The 20,021-nt window shown below is 41.9% G+C and overlaps 1 protein-coding gene across 1 annotated transcript in view; it reads left to right on the top strand.

The window, feature by feature from the left end:
- Positions 1–20,021, top strand: part of suclg2 (succinate-CoA ligase GDP-forming subunit beta) — an 80,728-nt gene that overhangs the window by 37,225 nt on the left and 23,482 nt on the right. Inside the window, exons 6-9 of the mRNA XM_035631096.2 lie at positions 552–641; positions 1,789–1,885; positions 4,823–4,984; positions 6,218–6,360. Of these exons, the coding sequence (XP_035486989.2) occupies positions 552–641; positions 1,789–1,885; positions 4,823–4,984; positions 6,218–6,360 (492 nt within the window). The remainder of the gene's footprint in view (positions 1–551; positions 642–1,788; positions 1,886–4,822; positions 4,985–6,217; positions 6,361–20,021) is intronic.

Genomic DNA, 20,021 nt, shown 5'->3' with positions numbered 1-20,021 from the left:
ATATATATATATATATATATATATATATATATCTGTCTTTTAATATAGTCTCCAGATGTTGGAGCAGATTGTAAAGATCCTGACATTTATATCATTATTTCCCCCGAAGATTTCAGACTAGACAGGCATCACACAGCTGTGTAAAATCTACACTTTCACTCACCTCATTAAAATCTACTGTATGTAGTCCAGAATGTGTTGTACAGACCTGGTCCATACCAGCCAACATTACTTGCAATTTTATACCTTTTTTTTCCTTCCGCACCATAAAATCCTTCATCCATTTTTATATCTTTTTAAAAAAGTTCTCTGTATCTGAAAGTCGAAGATACGAGGGACTAATGATCGTAAATCCACAGCTTCAGTCCCAACTGTCGATTCTCTCCGGGTCTGGCAGTTTGCCACTACTTAATTATGATGTCGGCAGTTTAATGTGAACATTCACTTTGTGTCAAATTATAGCCCAGAGTTTCCGCCTCCTGTTCTCTCTCACTCCCTCTCTCCATTTGTTTCCCTCTACCTCTCCATCACTTTCACTGCAAATCTCCCAGGAAGTCATAGATATATTTGAAGGTGTACGCGACGACCAGGCGCTCGGCATGGCAGCTAATTTGGGTTTCAAAGGACCTCTGCAGAGACAGGTAATGGCCGCTGAAGGCTTTAAAGCCGCAATGCAAAGCAGAGGCAGAAAAGATCTACGATGTGCACGCACACACAAACACATACAGACAGCTGCAGGCTCATTCACAAACTTCACAGACCCAAACTTTGGCTATTATTAGTTTGTTGTGAAGTGTCATTACACTAGACTCACTTCCCAGGTGGTCTATTGTGATATCCGGCGGTGACGCAAAGCACTGTGCCCGACTGAGGGAGCTGACATCACTAACGATACCGTTATTTAATACAGTGGAACATCCTGCACGTTGCTTTTGTTTGTGCAGCGAGAACCAAAGCTCATCTCAATGGACAACCTGTGATTTTGAGGATAGTAAAACAACCCTCTTCCTGTCAGTGTATGCTTTACAAATCATGCATTAGCCGGCAAAAAGAAGCCAAGAAGAAGCAGCAGCACAGTTACACCCCAGGTTTAAATTCAGAACGGGTATTTGTGCTTAGATGTGGAGTTCAAGTCAAAGCTATTTGACGTTTGGCATCAGATCACTAATGTGTGATCTTTTCCACAGGCTCCGTTGCATGAGAAATCCGATTAGCTCAGAATTGAACAGAGTTGGAAGATTTTTAAGCTTTGGTTGCATCCTCATTTGTATGTGATCCTTTTTTTGTAAGGATAGTAATCGAGGAGTCTTTCTATGCTTTTTTAAAGCTGCCGTCATTATTGAGGACCAGTTGCAGCAACAGAGATATCAACTGATTTTGACAGTGATGATATGAATATTCTGCCATTTCTATGTTGTTGTAGTCATGGGCCAAATTCATGTTTTGTTTGCTATAATCAATCCTGCATTAAAGGCAACAACAACAAAACACTTTATCATGTCATGATCTTATATTCATATGCCACCGTTAGCTCATTGTGGGCTGTTCTTGGTCTTAATCCATGTATTATTTGTTTGTTGTCACGCCTTTTGAAACAAGTGGAATGAAATTTTACCCTCCCAACTCCCAGAAACGTACGCATTCATGCCAAACAAGCTCAGACAGTGTGATGTTCAAGGTGATTTGCCATGTTTTATGTAGCCTGTGAGGGAGGCTGAGTGGCCTTGGTGAGGACGGCTGCTCAGACCTGAACCATCAGGTAATTACTGTCCTCTGTGGACCACGCAGGCAGCAGATCAGATTAAGAAGCTCTATGATCTGTTCCTGAAAGTCGACGCCACTCAAGTCGAAGTCAATCCTCTCGGAGAGACTCCCGAAGGACAAGGTACGCTGTATCATAGAAAGTGCCCGTTCTGTGTGTTTGTGTGTTTGTGTGTTTGATTATTGACTTGGCCTCTCCCTTGTGTGCGCTATGTGCGTCTGTGCAACCATTTTTTCATTGCCATTTTTGTCTCCTCGGCTCAATAACTTCCCCCTAAACCACGTCAAAGCTCTGTTATATTTATAGAGCTTGTATATAGTTAATTAGACACAGGTAAGAAATTAAACATTTCAGCATTGAACATGCAGCCACCCGCTAATCACTGACTGTGAGGTGCAGGGGGACAATCTCCTCAGGTCTGAATGCAAAGTGTAAACTGCAAAACACTTGACGGCCAGCTTCCCTTCTGGATCGAAAATCCAAGCGGCCACGGGGAGCAGAGCTTTCCATTTTCATTGCATGTTGATGTTTGTTGACGTCTCTTAGTTATTTATAATTAATTAAAGGCATGCGGTGTATCATCAACTAGTAATGAGGGACTACAAATTACAGCTGCAGTTACAGGCACATGCCTAATGAGTAACCTCTTAGGGATATTCTATGTATGCGAAGGAAAACATGCTGTAAGCGTCACGCACGGTGTCGGCAGGCTCTGAAAAAACTTAAATTCTGTTTTACATACTGTATATGAAACCTCAGAAGTAATCAAAATGGGAATTTCACTGTGTAAACATTATAGAATATATTTCACTAATCATTTTTTGTGTATTTTATAAAAAGTCGAACTCTTCAGCAACAATCTGATATTGTAATACTATTAACTTGCGTCTGTGTGCAAGTCGTACATCCACAACAAAAAAAGAATCACAATTCCGACGTACACTAACTTGGAGTTCTTCAGCTTGATGTCTTTAAATCAATGAAGGGTTGTTTATAACAAATTAAAACATCACAAAATGATCATTCTGGATTATTTGTGGTACTGCGGCATCGCCTATTACATTCACAGTGTGAAATTAAATAGAAATTAAGTTAAAGTGATTTGGTTGAGGATGAATGTGTTGTCCAGCAGAGCAGTAGATGCGGTCTCTATCGAATCGTGAGCTCGGAGCCTGCCTCAGTCCACTGTTTATAGTCTGCATGTTTTACTCTCTCCTTTCCCTAAGTGTTCCCGGTAGATGAAAACACTTGAATTCAATAAAGGAAAAAAGAGACCCGGGTAAATTTCAGTCCCCCTGTTGCCACTTGACAGCATCAGGAGGTGGAGTGGAGGTTCGCTGCTTAACATTTCAAATGTTCTTCACTCAGGTAACAAAGACATTATACATGGCCACGAAGCACATCGTAGCTGTTGTGATGCTGCTTATGCTGAACTTGTGCTGAACTTTTTTTTTGTTTTGTCCCCCTTCCTCCCAAAGAAATAAGACTGATTGTCTTATCTGTGCACCTGAACACAGATTGACTGTGAAGTCTTTCTATCCAGACGTATTACAACACGCTGAAGATGCAGCGCATCTTTGATGTTATTTAGTCTGTTCAAAAACAGATCCTTGTTCAAAGCATGTCTAATCAAAGATTGACAAAAGAAGTTTGCTGTTTCATGATTCCTCGTGAATATTAACGATCAAAACGACTCCTTTCAAACGGTGGATGGGTGCGAGTTTCCTTTCCTACCTATTTGTTCACATGTCACAAGGGAGCGCCGCTATTTTCCGGCAGGCATTCGACAGACGTGTATCGGAAAGGGGAGTGGAAAAATTTGAATTTGGTAATGGCTGAATTCATTTTGTTGATGGACTGCAATAATAGATGTCAAAACAAAAACCAAAGGAACTGCAGTGAGCGAGCTACTTTACCTGGAGAACGCAGTATGTCGACTGCCCAATCCCGGAAGAGTCCGTCTGCTGCATGTACTGTGTGTCTGTGTGCGTTTTTTGTTTTATGTTTCTTTGTCTGTATATCAACCCTAAAGTCAATTCCCATGCTCCCATATTTTCTTACCTTTCTCACTATGTGGTGCATCTGGATGTCTGACAACCTGGTGTGTGGTTTGGCGTATGGCTGCTCTCTGAGTTTGTGTAGTCATTAAATAATTGTATTACGTTGATTATAATTGCTCTAAATTTAGGCTCAAACCTTCAAGTTCAAACTACCAAGCATAGGAACAAAATCAAAGAGATCTTGATGGGATTTCAATTCTTTAAAGTAAAACTTTAACGAAACGGATGGCTTTTCTTGTTCAGTAAATCTGAAACTAGCTCCAACAACAGGTTAACTTAGACCAAAGGCTTGGAAAAAAATGAATATGGTGCCTTAATTATCATCTGCCACACAGCCCTTTTCAAAACCACAGCTTGTTTTTTTTGCAAGAATTAAAAAAAGCAGAGGAGCGAGGAGTTCATTGAAGAGCTTAAGAAGTGCTGGTGGGCTTAATTTTGTTGCTTTGGCGCGAGCCAGGCTAACTGTTTTCTCCTGTTTCCAGTCGTGCTAAGTGTGGAAAATCTTCTCATTTAAGCCTTGGCAAGGAAGCCAAGAAGCACATTTCCCCTCAACGTTGAACCAGTCTTTAAAAGTTACAGCCACTGTTTAAGTGCTGTTGAATGCACAGAAAACTCTTTGACTAATTTATTCAATATCTTGCCTTTTTAGGTTTTTAGGTAGCTTCCCTTTGAAATACACTCTCTTTGAAGTGTAAAGGAAATGTCAACCTACTATATATACTAGGTCTATTCCACAGAGGCACTGTCAGAAAACACATGCCCTAGTGAGCCCACCTCCAAAGTAATTAGGACTGGTAGGCCGACGGGACACCCCTCAGTTCATTAATTTCAGGTTTTAGAAATAATAATTAGATTTTTTTCATGTCAGAAATCCTCCTCCTCTTCCCTTTTCCCATGCCTGTCATTTCCCTCTGTCTCACTTTAGTGCTTCCTCTCTTGCCTCCCTGTATTCCTAACTGTGTCTTTGTCATCTCCCCATTGCTGCGCGTCTCTGGCCCAGTGGTTTGCTTTGATGCCAAGATCAACTTTGACGACAACGCCGAGTTCCGTCAGAAGGCCGTGTTTGCCATGGACGACATGACTGAGAGCGACCCCACAGAGATGGAGGCAGCCAAGTGGGACCTCAAATATATCGGACTGGACGGCAACATTGCTTGTTTTGGTAGGGAAACAGAGCGTCATAACAGAACAGGCTGGTTCCTGCACACAGACACACACAAGATACGGTCACCAACAAGCAAACCCCTCCTGCCATCAGAGTTTAATGCGCCTCTCAAGTCACATAAGTGAAAAGCTCGGACACAGTTAAAACTGAGTCAAAGTAAAGGCTGCCTGGGCTCTCCTCCAGTCCACATTACAAGCAGCTGAGGGCTCCAGAAGGAATGCTGCCATAACCAATGCGTTCTAATTAGCTATAATCCGCCCAGAAAGTCTCCGGTGAGCCAGATTGTTAGCGTTCTCATTAAAGGCCCCCTCTCTTGTCATAAATCAAAGCTTTTACGGTGTACAGCCGCACTAACAGGTGCTCCCGCGTCTTACCCGTAGCCTCATAAACACATTAGATGTCCGTTAGCACCCCCCCCCCCCCTTCACATAGACACACATGCACACACCCCATTCTGCATCCCCAGCTCCCAGCCTCTCTTAAAGCAACAACAGCTTTTAAGGCCCTGCAGCTTCCTTGAGAGCTCTGTAAGCCACAAAAGTGACAGCTGTTAAGGCAAATTTCCCCTTTATTGAGACCTCGGTCGGGGAGCTGGCCAGGACACAAGTTCAGCTTGGCTAAACCAAATGAGGTGACATTTTTTGTGCACTTGGCTCCCACAACTCAGCGGGGCAGCCGCGCCGGCAGTTGACGACACGGGCTGCAAAGAAGCGTCGCAGAACCTCTTCTTAATCAACACTCTTTTCTCTGCAGTTGAGAGTCGAGTCATAATCACATTTTCGGTGTTGCTCGACTCCACACGTTGAATGTTCCTGATTAGAAGATTTACAACTGATTCCCTTTTTAAGTGTGACATTTTTTTTTCCAGCTATTTGCTCTTTAGTTGACAGATTCCTGATGGTTTCCGTTATGGCCGTTTTGACAATACATGTCATATTTCCTTCAGCGATGGTGATGTTATTTTAATTAACTCACGGCTGTTGGCACAACAGCTAACTCTTATGCAATTCACTTATAATCTCTGGATTTTATTCATGGGCTTTATCCTACTTTATAAATACACTTTATCCCAAGCTGTACTATCATTAACACTGACGCACCATGCCTGACACCTTAAGTCACACTCTGAAAAGACACCATCCTTTCAACTGCATATATGCCTGCTGTAATTTTATCTTGTTATAACACAGATTTGCATATTGATTGAACTGAAGTAGAGAATTTTCACAGTGAACGGAGCTGGATTGGCCATGGCCACATGTGACATCATTGACCTGCATGGAGGAAAGCCCGCTAACTTCCTCGACCTGGGTGGAGGGGTCAAAGAGAGGCAGGTGTACGAGGCCTTTAAGCTGCTCACCGCCGATCCAAAGGTAGGGACAATCTACTGAGGTTGGAATTTTTTTTCGTCACATTTTCCTTACCTTGAAACTTGATTGTAATACAATCGGATCCAATATTTATTATTTCGTTTTATTTGTGCTAATATCTAAGCTCTTCTTCAGAAGAGAAGTCAGGTAACAAAAAGCAGACTCACCACCCGTTGAATCGCATTTGACATTGCAGTCATGCGTCTTGTCATATCACATTCAAAAAGCCACTTCTGTCTGGTTAGTGCTTTGTCACTGAGACAACAGCACTCATTAGACAAGGGGCCTTGGCACATGTCCATGTTCCGCTGAGGGAAACAGACTCTGGGAGGCTGTGTGATTATAGCCATCATCTCTAGCTGCAGGGGCATTGGCGAATCTCTCCTGTGTATTTTAAAAACCTTGGCTTTTTAGTAGTACATCGAGTTTAAATCGAAGTGTGCTTCTGAACGTCATGCAGCTCTGCATGAGTGGCAGCTTGGGGTGTTTTACAAGTGATTCAGCTCCATGTTCAGGAAGCTAATAACTCCAAACTAAACAATATGAGCCCTGAAACAACAACGTGCTGATTACGTGTTGACAGTCATCACACTGTCAACAACCTCCCCCGTCACATCCCCGTGCTGGTCTCAAGACGCCTCTGTGTTAGCAGCTCCAGCCCGGCTTGCTTGTGCCGGATACAGATCAGAATTTCTTGCAAATTCAGTCATATGCCCCATTTTTTACAACTTATTTACACATGCTTATTTGACTTGGTAGTGCATACTTACAAAAATATGTTTTACAATAGTTTGAAACTATAGTTACACATTTGTAAGTTGCCAAATCCAATCACAGCGCTCCTGTACTGGTTGCAAATCGACTAGAGATGAACCACTCCATCAAATATACCTCGACAGTTCATTGAGGCACAAGGTGGCATCTTACAGCCCTCGCACGCCCCCGTTAATATGTCTGCACTTCCACTTTGTAAGCATGCTAAGCAAAGGCTAACTAAATATAAGCTTTTACTTATGTTAATTCATAGGGAAGAGTGAATACAGACATGTGGATGGGATGGTACGCAGTTCAAACACTGTTCATTACAGCGCTGGTTGGAGGCCGTCTCTGCATGGTGCCAGGGGGCCCGACCTTGAACAGAGCAACACAGGACTTCGTATATCACACCATGGACTAACAAAAATTACGATTATACCATATAAAGTTTATCTAGACAGACACACGGCACCCAGGAGGTATTCAGTTCTCCTAGCCTAGCAGTATGTATACTAGGAACTTGTCCTGTACACTTAAATCTTCTTGCATGAAGCAAAGGCGTGCCATTAAAATTGTATGTTTAACCTAACATGTCCAAACTTGGATCATGCTCTATATATACATAGTCAATGTAAAATCTTGATAACACAAATAATGGAGAGGTTGTGAATACAGATAAATCAATCATCGTGTGTTACATTTTCTGCTCTTATAACAGAAACTCCACTGCACACACTAAAGGAAAATTAGTTTCATTCAAACCTAATACACAGTAGTATACTTTCTTTTTTATATGCCTCGGTGTCAGCGGCGAGGGCCTGTAAAGGGTAGCAACAGTTTCTACCTGATATTTATCACACAGCAGTGAACAGACCGATGTTAAAAGCCCACCAACCATAACACCCCAGCAGGTGATATATTGCCTTACTCACATTTCAGCTGTGTGTAGACTCTGTTTGGTCTCACGTGAATTCAACCCAGTGGTCTGCGGTGGAGAATCAAAATTAACATGGTGGAAAAGAAAAGAATTGTGATCAATAATGGAAAAGAGAAAACTACATGATTTGTCACTCTCTTGTGGTATGGATGGAGGGAGGAAGGGAGGGGGGGGCATCTATTATTATTGAACCCTTTTAAAGCAAGTTGGATTTCTGCAGAAGCAAAGTCAGATTTTGAAGTCAGCACTCCAAAAATCACAAAAATCTCCTCCACCCTCCTCCCGTTCCTCCTTTCTCTGTCTTGGGCTGATTCCCCAGATCCAGATGGGGGAGTAAGTCTGCTGCCGGTCCCTCCTGCTGCTGCATATGAAAATAGAGACAGGGAGCTCCTCCTTAACGGGGGGGAAACGTAAAATGGGATTGACATTAAACTGGGTTGTAAGCACCATTAGCATTTCAACCAGGGTAGTGGAGAAACCTGCTCTGATCTGTGGAGGGAATGTTAATCATTTCAAAATGAGAGAGAGGGAGAGAGAGAGAGATGCTCATTTGCATTTAGTTTCTTTCTTTTCTTTTTTTTTTCACCAAATTACAATCCCTAAAGTCAAAAATATGATCAGAAATTGAAATTAAAATCACATTCTGTGCCGGGTGAAGGTGAGGAGTCAAAATGGGGAAAAAAATGTAATGTGGGAATAAGCTAATGGTGAGAAGGCTGTGCCCCCTATTTGCCTTGAATATAAAGGCAATCAGTGCGTATGGCCTTCAGATATGTTTGTTTTGTTCACTATTTATTCAGTATGATGTCCTAGACAGACTCGCATTTTACATCGTTATTGATTTTTTTTTTTAAACAGTAGAACAATAATTCTTCTCATCTAATAATTTTGACAGCACAGGGATGACTACTTACGCTCGTACTGCATGAAATTGTTTTATTAGCTGCTGTAGGGAAGGCAATTATTGTCCTGCTGCATACATGAATATGTGCTTTTTTATTAGAGACCACTGTGACTTTTGACTGGAAAGACATAAACCATAAAAAAACTGCCTTCCGGGGCCCGATAGACAGTACAGCAGGGAATATCCTGCTGAAATGACGACACACATTTCCTCACAAACAGGTATGTTTTTTTGTGTCTGTCTTTTCTTGTTGTCTTTCTTCCTCGGTAGCTTTTCACACTTTTGTCTCCCTCCGTCTCTCTTTCCCTCGGTCTCCGCTTTGAAGTCTCGGGGCTCATTGTGCTGCGAGGAATGGAAGCGATGTGAGTCAACTGCTGGCACCAAATAGCAGAGAGGGAGCCTTGAGATGACAAAGCCTCCCTTTTTTCTTGTTTGCTCACTTCCCATCTATCTACCCGCACTGCATTCATTAACTTAAGCATTATTATTCTCTGAAAGAAAGGGGGAGAGAAGACAGATGAAACGGGGATACTGTATGTGAAGTGGGAACAGCATGAAGGGGAAAAAAAAAAAGTCAAAGTGAAATGATTGGGAGGAAAAAAAAGTAAATCATAAAGGACTTGTGTAGCCCAGTGTGTGTTTTAAATATGTGAGATGTTCTGTAGCACCGCGACACCATTCAGCTTTGTTTGAATTTAGGCACCCCGGCTTTGCAAGCCGAGACATATTATTTTTCAAGCTAAAATACATAGCTCCACTTTCTTCATATCCACACGAAGAACAGTTTGTTGTCAGAATGGCTCGATTTATTGAGGTTTCCCTCACATCACCTATAGGCGAGCAGGACCAGGCAGCAAATACCACCAGCCAAATAACCTCGTTATTGCCCTGTGCCGTGGAAAAAGTGGCAGATGGATGTTTTGTCAAACTCCACATCCATTTTGTTCTCAGGGCTTAAGGCTGTTTTCTGTAATTTTTATAGGCCAAAGTAAATGATGACTTCTTTCTAAAACACACCCTTACTGTAAGTGTATATCAGTATTCGGGCCGCCACTATATCGAACGTTATCGTGGCAAAATTATTTTTATAGTGCTTGTTTATGTTAATGATAAGGATGTTTTTGCTTCCTGGGTTCTTGTTGGCTTTTTCTCTGCCGTGCTGCATGGCAAAGTGCGCTGCTCATATTAACAGTGGTTCACCTGGGACACACACCTCCCAGGCTCATATGGAGGTATGCTCATATGAATGCGTTAATGTTGCATGATCACACTGCTTTTGTCATTCCTCCAGTGCTTCATCCCTCATTGCCCTTAAGAAACACCTCAGACCATTTGGCTTCTTTCCAGCTCAGTGACTCTGCTTTGACTCACCTGTGGTTCCCCTTTAACCACTTCCCAAGTCCCATCCCCAGCTCTGCGGGTAACCACTATTACTCCCTATTACTCCCTTTCCAGCACTGTTTTCTGTTGTCTCTGAAAGAGTCTTGATTGATATCATTCGCCACTAGCTCAGTGGTGATAAATACTTGGACATTCACGGTGTAGTGGCACCCCAGTGTGTCTCCTACCAGTCTCTCATCTAACCATTTCCTCTTGGTGGTTCTTTCTTCTCCCTCTTCTCCTCCTGCCGACGTCTCTCTGCTCCTTTGTCTCTCTCTTTTCTTCCCTGTAGCCTTTCATCCAGCTAAATCCTATTAAAGTCAATGTGAGGAGCTTCCCCTCAGTTGCATGCCTGCTAGTTAAATCCTGTAAGAGCCCAGGCACTGTCTTTTCTCATACTCGTACGGAGATGTCTGAGCCCATGTCTAATATGCTTCCACATGTATGAAGTCACCGAAAGCCAGTGCTTCTGGTCCGAACTAGGTGAGCCAGAGAAATGTGTTACGAAGTAGTGCATCCATCCTCTCCTCAGGCTGCAGAGGAAAGAAGAAAAAGAGCCCTGTTCTACGAGGCTATATGTCCTGAGGATGTTAGAACGACCACGACCGCGATTGAAATCGCACAGCTCAATCAGTCATCGAGCAGAAACACAAATGGGTGCAAATGCATTTTTTTCTTTATCATTGCACCCATGTCATACGTACCTCTGCAGCCCGCGAGGCACCCCAACAACTTTTAATCATGGAGAGTCGCCTGTGATGCGAGAGCCACATTCTGTGTTATTTTCCAGGGAAATAAATCACCTCTCTGCCTGGAGCTTAGGACCTGTGGGAGATGCCAGTTCCCTGTGTTATAAACACAAGAAACGTAAAGCCATAGAGAGAAGGAGAGGAGGGAGAAAACTAGCTACCACGGTAATGGAATTAATTCCCAGCGCGCAGAATATTACACAAGTACTAAATAGGGGGCCAGCCATGGAGGGACGGGTACTTAGCCCAGCCAACACACTGGGGCTGCCATATTGAGGCCAGGCCAAAGAAATAGTGAGCATTGCCTGTGAAAGGCAGATTGTTTTGGTGGGGGGGGGGTTGCTTTAGGGGAGAAGTGGCTCTCTGGGTGATATATTTCCTATTTTTTCCCCCCAGTTCTGGGCTGTTTAGGTCATTGTATTGGTTTGCCATTATATGAAAAAGGGCCCCACCTTATATAATGGTTTTCCTGCAGATTTGCTTACAGTGCATTAAACTCCTGTGTTGGTGACAGATAGGGGGCTTGTTTTTTTGTTGTGTATCTTGGGACCTCCTCTGCTCCGGCACATTTGAAATCACTGCAGTTATGTAGGACGCCTGTGTTATAAGCTTAACGCAGAATGCACTGACCCTGCTGTGGTAGACCTTGAAATTGTATTCACCAAGAGCCTTAACAAATGTAATTGCTGTGTTTGTGTGTAGGTACATATGGCCATTCTCCTTAGCCCACTTTATAATTGTGTTTTCTTTTAAGCCTTATAGTTTGTTTTTGTCTGTGTGCATTTATTTCAAAGCTGTCTATTCAAAGCCCCTAATGTGTAGGGCCAAAGGTCAAAACTCAAAGTAAAGCACAATTCTATAGAATGACGCAGGGGAGATAGACTGCCAGATTCAGTGTAGGTGTGATTTTGCCTTCTAGCTTTTCATATATCCAGTGAATCTGTGCTGTAATTTTGACATGCTGGAATCATAGATTGCATCTAATATGTGGTGAAACTGAGTCAAATAGATGCAGTGTACATTAAAAGTTTTTGTCTAGTGCAGTGCCCCTTCAAAATGTCGGTCGGTGCCGATTGCTTGGCCTCCAGTAATGCAGCTTTCTTGAGAGCATCATCCAAACATGAAGAACATTCAAGACCATAAACACAAATAATATACGGCGGTACTGAGCTCCTCTTAGACTGACAGGAAAAAAAGCCGTGTGTAAATGCGTAGGCTTTGGGTTTAGAAATGTGTGTGCACAGTTTATAAGATGTGCTCTTGGATTTATAGTCTGTGCCCTCAGATTAGTGAACTGTGCCCTTGGATCCATGTGCTCACCGACTTGGTCTCTGAGTGAAACGCACAGCAAACACAATATTATGCGATGAAAGGGGTGAAACGTCCAATGCACAACACAATATTGCAAAAAATCTCCTGCTAAATCTTTCATGCAAACACTTGGTAGCACGATGAATACGGTGTTACCCAACAAAGGTAAATCCTGGCACGTGTGTCATGTAAATTGTCCAGGTTCTGCACTGCTCTCATATAGAAAAAGTGTTGTTTGAAGCTTTCTCAAGAACCACTCATCCGAAAAAGCCTTCAACAAACAAACAGTCAGCACTGATTTTTCTTTGGTCCTTAGAAATACACCAGCCAAGTTTGAAGTCGAACGGATGAGCAGTTGTGGAAAAAAATCAAAATACAAATAGACAGACTGGGTTTCTTCTATTCATAGTTAAACTGCTCGCCTCACCAGTCTTTTTTACAGCCTATAATCTTGGTCATCAGCTCAATTATGTTTAATTAATACAAAAAAAAAAAAATCTTGGCTATATATAGTGCTGCAGGGATGATTGTTGTAGGCCAAGCCAGAAGTTAGCTTCATGCAGGTTCCCCAGACAAAAAGGCAATGCGATTTTTTTTATCCAATTGGCTTTTGGATTATTTCAGAAAAATAACCTCTGACAACCAGAAGTTTATGAAACTTGCACACCACTATTGCATAAAACCACTAAGCTTCCAACATGTAATTTGATTTGGCGTGTTTAACTATTCCTCGCTGACAGTTGGAAGAATGTGAGTATAAACACAATAAGCCTGTAAAGGCAGACTAGTGACAAGATCGGATTTCCTGTTTGATGGGTTGACGTCTCATTTTGCCACTTCTTAGCAATCCAATTTTATGTATTTGATGTTGTAAAAAATAAAACATGTAAATGTCTTGATCTTGTGTTAACCACAGACCAACCTCACCTTACCAAAAGATGATGAAAAAAAACCGATGGGATATGGGTAATTCCTGCAGCACTTTTGTACATGTTTTTGCCATTCACTCTGTACGTGTGACTCGTAAGTATCAGAATCACTTCTTTGGTAAGATGAGCACCAAAAAAACGCTTCACTCAAAGCTGTGGATAGAAAAAAGCAAGCAAGAGCGAGACAGATTATGCTGCAGAGTTGTGTGCATGTGAGATGAATTGTAAAGTCATTAGTGGTACGCATTTAATCAGTATATATTTCTAATTTCATGACCCCTCCTCCCTTGGGCTTGGGTAAAGTTAATATCTCTAACTTGCACGGTGAGATATTAAGAAAGGACAATTGCTTGTTAGTGTAGGTGACATCAACACTCGCTCACACACATACACTTGTCGCCTCAAATCTTGAACCCAAACTCTGAATAAAATTAAACAGCTCCGTACCGTGGACCAAATGACAAATTTTCCCTAAATTTCGCTGTTGTGGGACGAATAAAAGAATATCTAATCAAATGTATCCACACGTCATCATTTTTGGGTTCACTCTGCACAAGCGAAGGACGGATGGTGTAGTCACACTCCATACGTTCTCACCCTGTCATTCCTCTCGTGGAGGTTAATCTGAGGAAGTGAAGGTATTATCCCGAGATGCACCAGGGAGCTGATGACTTGTCAGATTGATTCGCCCTTCAGGGAACTAATACCCTGTCTATCCCTTTTTTTCATTTGATTTGGGTGAGGACAGCGCAGCATGTTGTTAAAGACTCGTCATTTTCAGTAGACAACACTATTACTTAACTATCACGTATGTATCAAGGCTATGGATTGCAAATGTATTAATCCTGATCCCAGCACCTTTTTTGGCACCGATTCATCCCCTGTTGATTCATTTACACACACCCACACACACACGCACAGAGATCCCATGGGCATGTCTGATTGAGCTTTCTCCTGTCTACAATTCCTCATCCGTGGGAAATCAATAGAGGATCTGGGATTGGAGCTCAGGCTAATTTAGCTCTGCTCTCTCTGTTCTCTTATTGCTGCCAGGAGTGTTTTGTCATCGCAGCACCTGGTTCGCACCATGGGGCCAGGGGGAGGCAGCCAGTGATCAGATAGGGCCCTTGGATGCCACAGGGAGGGGAGCAGCGTGTGATTGAGTGACCTTGTGAAGTCGGGCGCTCAGAGGAAGGGCAGAGCAAGGAAAGGCTTCATTTATTCCCATGTACCTCTACAGGAGCTGCTTGATGTTTCTTGCTCTTCACCTGATTCTTTATTCCACTATTTCTATCTAAGTAGAGGGCAGCACGGTGGTGCAGTGGTTAGCAGTGTTGCCTCATAGCAAGAAGCTTCTTGAGGGAAATCCAACCACCCAGGGACTTGTGGCTGTGGAGTTTGTCCGCGTGGGTTTTCTCCGGGTCCTCCCAAAGTCCAAAGACACGCAGATTGGTGCTAGGTTGATGAGACTTAGTGGAACATAGGTGTACATGTTTGTCTCTCTATGTTGAACCTCTGATGGGCGACCTGTCCAGGGTGTACCCCGCCTCTCACCCAACTCCTCCATGCAACCTTTGAAAGGATAAAGGGCTATGCATAATGGATGGAGGGATGGATGTTTAAACGGAGATTCCATCCATCCAAACCTTCAGTTGTCAATGTTCCAGCATTGCAGTTCTCCATCTGTCCAACTTAAGACTTGATCAAGTATCACCGTGACAGACAACCCTGTCCAGCACCGGGAGACATTGCGGCAGAGGTGTGACTGTTAAACCCCCCCTCATTTCACGCTCCCCTGGCGCTTATGTGTGCCCATGCTGGGGGATTATGGGAGGCCACTCAAACACTCAGTTGATGAGATCATTCGTGCTCTCTGAGCCATGTAGCGAGACCACAAACACGGTGCCCTCTCCTGTCCTCAAGGCCCATTAATGCTGGTGATATTTTTGAAGTTACTTGTCGACGTTAAGCCTGCGCCATTGAAACCCACGCTCATTGCAGGGAGAGTTGTTAAATGTTACTATACATTAATTAGCAGATTGCAAAAAAAGCAAACAAACAAAAAAATACCCTTCAAATGGACAAAAGCCGTACCTCTCAGAAATAGACCTTATTTCGGACAGGATTGTTCGTGGAACTCCGGAAAGCTCCCGCCAGAGCCACTGGAGACATTATACAGCTGCACAATCTTTCTGTCTGCATGACAAGTGAACTGAACTTTATGTGTGAAATCAATGAAGTGCCCCTTTACTTTTGTTTTGTATTGAGTAATTTAAAAATAGTAGACAGTTGCCTTTCGTTATTGGAAAAAGATGACACTCACAAAAGAGGTATAGAAACCTGCAGGTAACTGCTGCCCAAATAAACCTGCACTTATTAAAGCACCATACCTTGACAAATTATATGAATGTTTCAATTCAGCTTGAAAAAAGAGATTCAAGGGAGCGCTGATGCTATTTTCCAAACCACCCTATGGATTTATGGCTCATTTTAAGGTGAGGCTGAATTGTTTTATGTGTAGCTGCTCTATGATTACATCTGATCTACACAACTTAATCTTTGTTCATGCCTCCAGCTGTTTGCTTAGTGCTGTCTGCATATCACCTGCTTTGGGATACTGTTACAGCTGTTTATATGTTTTAACGTCTTTCTCTGAAAATGTTGTGATCTAGATTTTTTTACTTGAATTAGCAGAATTTTACACATAATATTCAATAGAAGGCCAGCAAACACTAAAATGATCAAGGTCCCAAAGGCTCTGGTTCCTAACATATGGCTAAACATATGGGGAAACCTAATGAGAAATCATTCACAAATACACGTCGTCTGCTTAAATGTCTTGTCTTCCCTCACTGCCCCTCGTCTTTGGACGTTGTATTTCAGGTATTTGTTGCTTTGTATGGCGAGACATGCCGGCAGCAGTACAGCAAGAGCTTATTGTCAGTGTAATTGGCTTTTCCAGGCCTGATTTGATATGAGCCTCTTGTCTGATCCGCACACTTCTTTATTATCGAGCGTAATGGAAAGACAATGAGGCTCACATGAAACGTTCGTCTAATCATATCTCCAGAGAAATCGCCTCCTGCGTTCTCTTTCTATGTTCAGGGTCAGGATAGAAAACGGCGTATCTATGTAAAGATGAAGCGCTGGCAGCAAACCCCCGTACACAGACTCATATCAGCAGCACACATGTACGGCAGACTGAAAAGAAAATGGCCTTGAATTTTAAAAAAAAATGAATACTTTACACCATTCGACACTATTTACATTCATTTTCTGTGCATTTAAACATTCATACCAATGCAAGGGTTTCATATGAGTTCATGCTGTATATCCATTTTGTGCTGCATCGCATTTCCTTTATGCAGATCTTATTGTTCCTGTACTCCCGATAAGTGACAGCAGCTGTGAAGAATTCGGTATCAGATCATATGATCAAGTTTAGTCCCTTGTACGCTGCCCAAGCTGACATGAGTGTGTGCTGCTGCTGCTGTCTGTCTTGTTCACCAAGCAGCCTAGCCAATGTAGAACGCGACTCTCCTAGGCGCTTATCTCAGTCAGTATCTGCTACTGCCACAGGAAGAAACAGATGGACAAGACATTTGCATTCGGAAAACTGAGGAGTACTAGGAAAAATGGGCAACGACTGAGATGTGGCTGAATCAATCTATACAATCTATAATCAGCCTTTTGTGGACACCGACGGGTATGCCAGATTGTTCTGTATTTGTCTTTCTTAAATGTATTGCCGAACGTTTAGACTAAACAAGATAACCCATTGTAAATACTTGATTTGTATGTGTGCAGAATTTCTCTTTCTTCTTATTCAATGCCATTCTGGCATGGTTATGGGGGATACGACATTTGCTTTATAGACGTTTGGTTGCCGAGACAACAACCAGTTTTACCCTCAGATTTATTTTAAGCACTATAGCACACAATAGCAGTACTCCGATTTATCAATATCTATTTGATAAAGCTGCCTGAAGATCAAAATATGGACTATTGGATCATCTATAAAAATGTTCTCTCACCTTAATGGATCCTTAATAGATCCTGGTTGCTGCTTCTGTTGAAGAAGTTTCCATTTTGATCCGCTCTTCAGTCCTATTGTATAACATGTGCTGCTCACAGTCTCTTTTGATACAGTATGATTAAATTAAGAGAGAATGATAAACTTTTATCTGAGGGCTGCAATATACCACCCCAGAACAGGTTTTTATAAGCCATACATGAAAGAATGACATAGGCATATGCATATGTCTTACACAGATCCTTTGTGTCCACATTACCCGCAAAAGGTGGGGTTGGTATCTTGGACATTCTGCAATGACTAATCATTCAAGGGTTTCGGTGTAATTTCCTCAGTTAATAATTTGACTCTTTCCAAAATCTACAGCTATAACAGAAAAACTGTGACAGTAACAATAACAGTGCTGGTGTGGGGGTTATGTCGGTAGTGTTTGATCGAATTGTTGTGTCACAATGAACAATCAGAGTTGGTTTTAGTCTCCTCATGAGGACCATGTCTTCACCATTTTAATGTACATAAATAGACTTTTCTGATTACCTGTTCACTGGGCTTAACACATTTAATTGGAATGTCTCCACAAAATTGCAGTTGCAAATTAAGTTGTGATTATTTCCTATTAATTGGAATGTAACCCTGTATTTGTGGTCAACGTTAAACAAGATTGCACCAAACATAATCACCTACTTATTTTTGTTATGGCATTTATATAATGAGATATTAATAAGTCTTATCAGTCTCATCAGAACAGCCCTCTGTAGCTGTTTAGGCTAAAGATAGCTTCGCTTCTCCAAATCTTTTTCAGGTGAAGAGTTTGGAATGATGATACCTGAACAATTCTGTTGACCAACTGTCTGTCATAAAAAAAACGACTCTGCTATCATGTCGCTAGCAGTATCTACCTGTCTGAAAATAACCTTTACATCATCAATCTGCTGATGTATTAAAAAAAGGCCACAGGGTACAGTATTTTGTGAACAAGATTTTGTATTTTATTGTTATTCAAATATTATTGGACAAATTGGTGTTTAATCATCAACAAAACGTTTCTTTAGCCAAGTGTATGTAGTACAGATACTGGCATGCAGTAATCACATTAATACAGCCAGGATTTATTTTTTGTGAGTTATATTCAAAGTGTGTAAATTTTAAAAATTCCACTTGTCCATTATTCAGCCCAAATTATAAGTAACAGGATCATAAAATGTATTTATTTTTTCATGCCTCACTTAGTCTTTGTGACAGGTTATAGCAGCTGATTGAGGTAGTTTCAATAAATGCTTTAAAAAAGGTTTAATCCTGAAGTTTGAGCTTCCTGAGTGATCTTACTAAAGGGATCTTTCTTTAGTTGCAATGAATAGCCTCCATTTTTTAAACCAAGTAGGTGCCATCACTCATTAGGATTCAGTCTTCAGCTTGCCCTGAATTTAATCCTAACCTTTTATCTCTCCTTCCCTTTTTCCTATACTTGCTTTATTCCTACGACTGGCTGTATCATTCAAGAGTATTACAACATTCATATTTCTGTTTTGTTTTTTCTGACCCAGAGTGTATTTTTGTTTAACAGAAGTAAAGGATGGGAATGTCATACAGACTAGGAAAAGGAGATGAGTAGTATACTGACAGAGACAGAATGAGTGAGAGAGTTGTTTTGAAGAGAGTGATAAAGAAAAGAAAATGAGAGTCCAGCGGGTGAGAAGCCAGGGGGTGTAGAGAACTGTAAAATAGGTGGAGGAGTGTGTGTGTGTGTGGGGGGGGGGTCTAGCAGTGATTACATTGTCCATCAGGCCACAGGACGGCCTGCATCAGCCCACAGGATTGATGTTTGACAGAATAATTAGAAAACTGTCTCTGCCTGTAATCACTGGAGCTCATCTTGCCGAAGAAGACTTCCATTCGCTTTCTGCCACATATGCCCACACAACACAAGCGCGTATATATACACACACACACACACACACACACACACACACACACAGAGCAGTCTGGTCTGAGCCATCTGTGGTAAACTGGTATATGGGACAGTGGGTTGATAGAGTGGTACGGTGGGAGTATTCCTGTTTATTCTGAAGAAGCTGAAAGAGTTTATCTGAAGAGGTGGGGAGGGGAGGCAAGTGTGGATGCCTCGCTCACTGGTTCACTCAAGGCAGCAGTGGAGAACACGCTGGTGATTTTAAAGGTGCTGGAGGTAGGGTTTATGGAGTGGGGGGAAAATTAATTAAGTTTAACTATAGAACAAATGAGATGTGGGACAGAAGACCAGTGAAAATATAAAGTGTTTGCAAGATGTTCGCTCCTTTCTTGTTTTTTCTTTGTCATGATGGATAACTAAGGGGGTTAGAGTTAATGAATAATTAGGTGTTTTTTTATTAAACAAATGATTTTGTGATAATGCCAACAATTCAACCTGCTATTGCGAAGCACTCTTCCTTTCTTTTAACAGACACACCACTGTGAGATAAAATATTTGCATCCAAAAAACCAAACTTTGGAGATATAGAAAGAAGTCTTGAACATTGAGATTGATCATTAATTCACAACCTTCTGAGACACAGCATGACCTAACAGTTTCTCCACAAGGCCCTCTTAGTAGCTTCTCTGTAGCTTTTGATCATATCAAACAGTTTTGCTCAGCAGATGAAATGCGCCACTTTAACCAGATATGTTA

This window comes from Scophthalmus maximus, chromosome 6, assembly GCF_022379125.1.
Source record: "Scophthalmus maximus strain ysfricsl-2021 chromosome 6, ASM2237912v1, whole genome shotgun sequence".
NCBI lineage: Eukaryota > Metazoa > Chordata > Actinopteri > Pleuronectiformes > Scophthalmidae > Scophthalmus > Scophthalmus maximus.
The sequence above is the reverse complement of the archived record's forward strand: the minus strand, read 5'-3'. Positions and strand labels throughout refer to the sequence as shown.